General features: G+C 40.9%; 1 protein-coding gene across 1 annotated transcript in view; it reads right to left on the reverse strand.

The window, feature by feature from the left end:
- Nucleotides 1–3425, reverse strand: part of LOC116903124 (solute carrier organic anion transporter family member 1A1) — a 44662-nt gene extending 41237 nt beyond the window's left edge. Inside the window, exon 1 of the mRNA XM_032905476.1 lies at nt 3366–3425. Within this exon, the coding sequence (XP_032761367.1) occupies nt 3366–3425 (60 nt within the window). The remainder of the gene's footprint in view (nt 1–3365) is intronic.
- Nucleotides 3426–6000: the final 2575 nt, after the last annotated feature.

Raw genomic sequence — 6000 nt, forward strand, 5'->3', positions numbered from 1 at the left:
TCCTGTCTTTGTGTGTGTTTGCACACTCATGTGGGATGAGTTAATGTATGAATATGTACATGGGGAGACCAGAAGACAACCTCGGAAAAATTCCTCAACATTTGTACATTGTTTTAAAACCTTGAGTCTCACCTGCCTACAATTCACCTAGAAGGCAAGGCTGGCTCACCGGCTATTTGTCTGACTCCGTCCCTCCAAGCTGAGATTAGAGCTATACATTGCCATCCCTATTTTCCATATAGACTTGGTGACTGAACACAAGCCCTCCTGCCTCAAATGCAAATACATTACTGATCAAGTTATCTATCCCATCCCCTTGATAAATGTTCCTGTCTTTGCTTTAGTAATTTTTATTGATTAAATTTACTCTGTTGATTTCATACATACATGGAACTTTTTCTCTCTCTTGCCCATCAACGTCTTTTTGTTACTAACAGTCTTTTTCCAAGCTTCACGAGTTTTGGTTTGGTTTTGTTGACTCATGTAGCTAAACCAGGGCTATCTGTCTGGTCACACTGGGTTACAACTATCCATTGGCACCTGGTGAGGTCAATAGGGCATGCTTGCTTGGAGGCTATGAAGGCCATGTTTTCCTTGTCCTGGGAGACCTTTCCTAATGATGACGTATCTATCAAGAAGAAGTTTCAGTCTGACAGAGTAGATTTTTTTACCACCCCAGCTTTCTAGATAGATCTAAAGTCAAAGAAGAGTCTAATTATTTTTGAACAAGTTACCTCTAAATATTGTCTTATATACTCATGGTGTGAACATTTTCCCATAACATTTACACCAATTTGTACAATTATTAAACTCCAGAGTAACTGTGGTGGTTTGAACAGGAACAGACCTCAAAAGATCATAGATTTGAATTCTTGGCCACCAGGAACTAACACTATTGGAGTAGATGTGGCCTTGTTGGGTGAAATGTGTCAGTAGGAATGGGCTTTGGGTTTCAGAAGTTCAAGCCAGCCCAGTACATAATTTTCCTGCTGCCCATCACTCTTGATGTATGATTCTTAGCTTGTTTTCTATCACCACATCTGCCTGCATGCCACCAATATTGTCATGGTGGACTAAAACTGAACCAGTAAGCCAGCCCAATTAAATGTTTTTAATAAGATTTGCACTTATCATGGTGTCTCTTCACAGTAATAGAAACCCTCATTAATACAGTTAACATTTTCTGTATCCATTCCTCTATTGAAGGGCATCTGGGTTCTTTCCAGCTTCTAGCTATTATGAATAAGACTGCTATGAACATAGTGGAGCATGTGTCTTTGCTGTATGTTGGAGCATCTTTTTGGTATATGCCCAGGAGAGGAATAGCTGGGTCCTCAGGTAGTGCAATGCAAAATTTTCTGAGGAACTGACAGACTGATTTTCAGAGTGGTTGTACCAACTTGCAATCCCACCAACAATGGAGGAGTGTTCCTCTGTGTAGGGGAATGTCAGGTGGGGGTGAAAGTAGAGGGGAAACAACTTTATAGAAGAAGGGGAGGAGGATGGGATAGGGGGCTTATGTCTGGGAAACCAGGAAAGGAAATAACATTTGAAATGTAAATTTAAAATATCCAATAAAAGAAAAAATATATAAATAAATAAATATGGTTTCCATGAAAGAAATAACAAAGACAAACATCCAGCACTACTGTTTATAATGATATCTGATGACCTCTCTCTCCAAATACGGTCTAGTAATCACAATACTCATCATTATCCTAAGATTTGAAGCTAGAGTTGTTGCTCAGTAGTTAGAAGCAATGGCCGCTCTTGTTGAAAACTTGTATTATGTTCCAAGTGCCCACATGGTAGTTCACAGTCACCTGCAACTCTAGTCTCAGGTGATCTAAAACCTTCTGTCCTTCAAAAATACAAGAAATGAAAAATGGTGTACCAACATACATGGGAGCAAAGCATCCACATATCTAAAATAAAACATAAATGTAAAGATATTAAGGCATCTTAAAGGTGTTTTAAGCCTTTCTAAGATGCTTTAAACATCTTAACGGAGGTACAGAGCAGGAGAAGAGAAGTTGCCTGCTGTGTGTAAGTGCCTGGGTTTAATCCTTCATACCAGCAGTGTAGGACAACCCTGGAAAAGTGAGCACACACAAAAACAGTAACAGAGACAGACAGAGAGACAGACACATACATAGTGAGGACTCAGAAAGAATGTTTAAATCTTAAAATATAGGATTACCATTACCCTTTTCAAATGTACAACACTGAAGTATAAACAGGTTTTATAAACTGTCCAAAATGGCACGCCGAGTAAGCCTCTGGGAAGGTTAGGAGCCAAAGGACCTGGGCTCCTCTGAAGCTGTACGAACTAAAGGTTGACCTGAGCCTTGACCGTGGTTGGCTTCCTATTATCAGTACATCATTGCAAGTGAAAACACTTTCCCTGGGCTGAGTCTGAAGCCTCTTTTACATTAAGATGCAAATTCCACTATGTGTAAGTAAAGACAAAATGAGCTTTTAATAGGATGATTTAAGAGGCAACATCTTAGAGAGGAACATTTTGAGAAACTCTCTAGAAACTTAACCAATGCTTGAATTTCTTGGGTTAATATAAGTTCACATTCTGTGACGTAAAGATACCTCTGGAGCTATGAGAACAATAGCTCTTTCTAAAATACTGAAAACCACCAAAGCAGCCAGCAGAATGGGCTACTTTCTTACAAACAATGATTGTTATGTTGCCAAAGCTTGAAGAAAATATTTTTTTCTAGCCAGGTCATGGAGCCATCTTTTCATAGTAATGAACAAAGCACTTGCATTGTGGAGCTGATTTCTAGCTACAACCCTTCACCTTCTGTCAGGACTCTGAAGCTGAGCACTGGGCTAGCCTCTGACTTAAGACTAAATCCGACCACAACGTAATACTCATCTAAAACATTTTAAACCCCATTCTTCTTTAAGGACTTCTACAGTAGTGGTTCTCAACCTTCCTAATGCTGTGACCATGCAATACGGTTCTTCTTCTTGTGCTGACTCCAATCATAAATTTATCGTTACTTTCTAACTCTCATTTTGCTACTTCTATGAGCTGTAATTTAAATATCTGATATGCAGGATAACTGATATGCAACCCCTGTGAAAGGGTCATCCGACCCATAAGTTGAGAACTCAGCAGTTGAGAAGTGCAGCCCTGAATTATTCTGTTTCCTGAATGAATAATACTGGTTAGACATCCCTCATTATAAAGTCAACCATTTCTAAGGCAAGGAATTAGCAGCACATTGAGTGAAGGAGCATTTGTGTTGGAAAATTTTGTGTGAGCTGAGCAATGTTACAAGCACGTTCGATGCTTGTTTCAAATGGCTTTCCAGAGTATATGCATGAATACATAGAAACAGCCATACCTTGATCTTGGAAAAGAATCTACCCTCTTGTGTTGCAATCTTTTTCTCTATTTCTTCCATGGTGTTCTTCTGATTGTTTCCAGCTTCTTCACTTTAAAAGTCTTTGCTTTGCTGTCTTTCTAAGAAAGGAGAAAGTTGTTAAATAATTTTCTGAACTGTAACAAGCCATTCAAAAAAATCTCTCCTAGGGATAGGGTGTCTTAGTCAGAGTTTCTATTGGTGTGACAAAATACCAGGGCCAAAGGGAAACTAAAAGGAAAGGGTTTATTTTAGCTCACAGTTTTATATTAAGTTCATCTCTTAGGGAAGTTGGGACAGGAGCCCAAAACAGTAACCTGGATGCTGGAGCCAATGCAGAAGCCAAGGAGGAACACTGCTTCCTGTCAGTCTGCTTATATAACTCAGGACCACCTACCAAACAGAGACCCACCTACCATGAGCTAGGCCCTCACATATCAATTATAAAGAAAAAAAAATGCACTACATGCTAGACCATAGGGCAATCTCATTGGGACATTTTTCCAACTGATTTTCCTCTTCCCAAATTATTCTAGTGAACGTCAAGTTCCAATAAAACTGTACAGCACAGAGAGGGAGGTGGTTCAGTGGTAAAGTGTTTGATTCTTATGCTTGATGCCCTGACTGAATTCTTAGCAGGCAAGTAAAAAATTGGGGCTTTTCTGCATGTGCCTGTAAGCCCTTCACTGGGAGGACCTGAAGAACGGGATCAGTGCAGTATGCCGATTGGGCCCTCTAATTACATGTTGAGTGAAGAGACCCCATCATAAAACATAAACTAGAACATTCTATAGGAAGATATTCGCATGGACTTCTGGTTTCTGTACTATGCATCTTCACACACACACACACACACACACACACACACACACACACACACACACACACACACACACACACATAGGAATAATTTAACCTGAAATGTTTTAAAAAATACCTAGGGAATTTTTGTTTTGATTTTTTTTTTTTTTTTTTTTTTTGCTATTTGTTTTTATTTACTCTGACAAACCTTATAAATAACTGCACAGGATAGAATTGGATTTGTTTGATTTCCACTGAAAATGTAAAGACAAAAAAACACTATGCCGATTCTTTTAGCAATGTTAAAGATACCCTTAGAGCTAGTTAAACTCTGACCTTAAGCTAATGACAATGTGGTTAAAACCAGGCTTCTCAATTCTTTAGCAAAAGCACGTGAGCCCCAGGTGATTAACTCACTTCAGGACTCCTGCCTTTACAAATGGGACAACATTTGTTGTGATTTACTAAACCTCTGCCTCACAGAAGCCTAGGCTTCCTTCCTTGTTTCTTTTCATTCCAAGACTTCTCTGGAGTCTCAGAAAGAGAAACACTTTCTGGGGCAATGTTGATTCACAGAAACCTGGGAGACAGAGAATCATTTTAATCATAAAAACAACCTACATGAAAACAACAAATAAGTCTATGATCTGGGGCAGAATCTAGCAATTCAGGTTTGAAAAATGTAGGGGTTACAAAATGACCAGACACCTAAATAGAGAACTCTACATGGTTATTTGTGACCTACACTTTTCTAATTTTATTTTTTTTGTTTTACATTCCAGGTTTTATACCCCTCCCAGTCTACTCTCTGACTGTTCCACATCCCATCCCCCACCTTCAATCTCCACAAAGATGTCCCCACCTCTTCACTCTCCACCCCAGGAAACCTCTAAACTCCCTGGAGCCTCCAGTCTCTTGAGGGTTAGGTGTATCTTCTCTGACAAAACCCAGACCCAGCAGTCCTCTGCTGCATATGTGTTGGGAGCCTCATCTCAGCTGGTGTATGCTGCCTGGTTGGTGGTCCAGTGTCTGAGACATCTTGTAGGTTCAGGTTAGTTGAGACTGCTGGTCCTCTTACAGGGTTGCCCTCCTCCTCAGCTTCCGCCAGCTTTTCCCTATTTCAGCCATACGCGTCTGCAGCTTCTGTCCATTGGTTGGGTGCAAACATCTGCATCCGACTCTTTCAGCTGTTTGTTGGGTCTTCCTGAAGGCAGTCGTGATAAGTCCCTTTTTGTGAGTGCTCCATAGCCTCAGTAATAGTGTCATGCCTTGAGGCCTCCCCTTGAGCTGGATCCCACTTTGGGCCGGTCACTGAACTTCCTTTTCCTCAGGCTCTTTTTCATTTTCGTCCTTGCAATTCTTTCAGACAGGAACATTTATGGATCAGAGTTTTGACTGTGGGATAGCAACCCCATCCCTCACTTGATGCTTGGTCTTTCGGCTGGAGATGGAATCTATAAGTTCCTTTTCCCCACTGTAGGGCATTTCATCTAAGGTCCTTTTGAGTCCTTTTGAGACTCCCTTTGAGTCCTGAGAATCTCTCGCCTCTCTTGTCTCTGGTACATTCTGGAGGGTCCCAGCAACTCCTACTTCCTGAGGTTGCCTGTTTCCATTCTTCCTGCTGGCCCCCAGGGTGTCAGTCCTTTCCCCCCACCCATTCCTTGCTCATGTTCTTCTCTTCCCCTCCCTGTCCCCTTTCTCATCCAAGTCCCCCACCATTTGTCCCACCTCCTGTGATTACTTTCTTCTCTCTCCCAAGTGGGATTTAGGCATGCTTTCTTGGCCCCTTCAGTTTCTTAACCTTTTTGAGTTCTGT

The sequence above is a fragment of the Rattus rattus genome, chromosome 6 (genome assembly GCF_011064425.1).
Source record: "Rattus rattus isolate New Zealand chromosome 6, Rrattus_CSIRO_v1, whole genome shotgun sequence".
Lineage (NCBI taxonomy): Eukaryota > Metazoa > Chordata > Mammalia > Rodentia > Muridae > Rattus > Rattus rattus.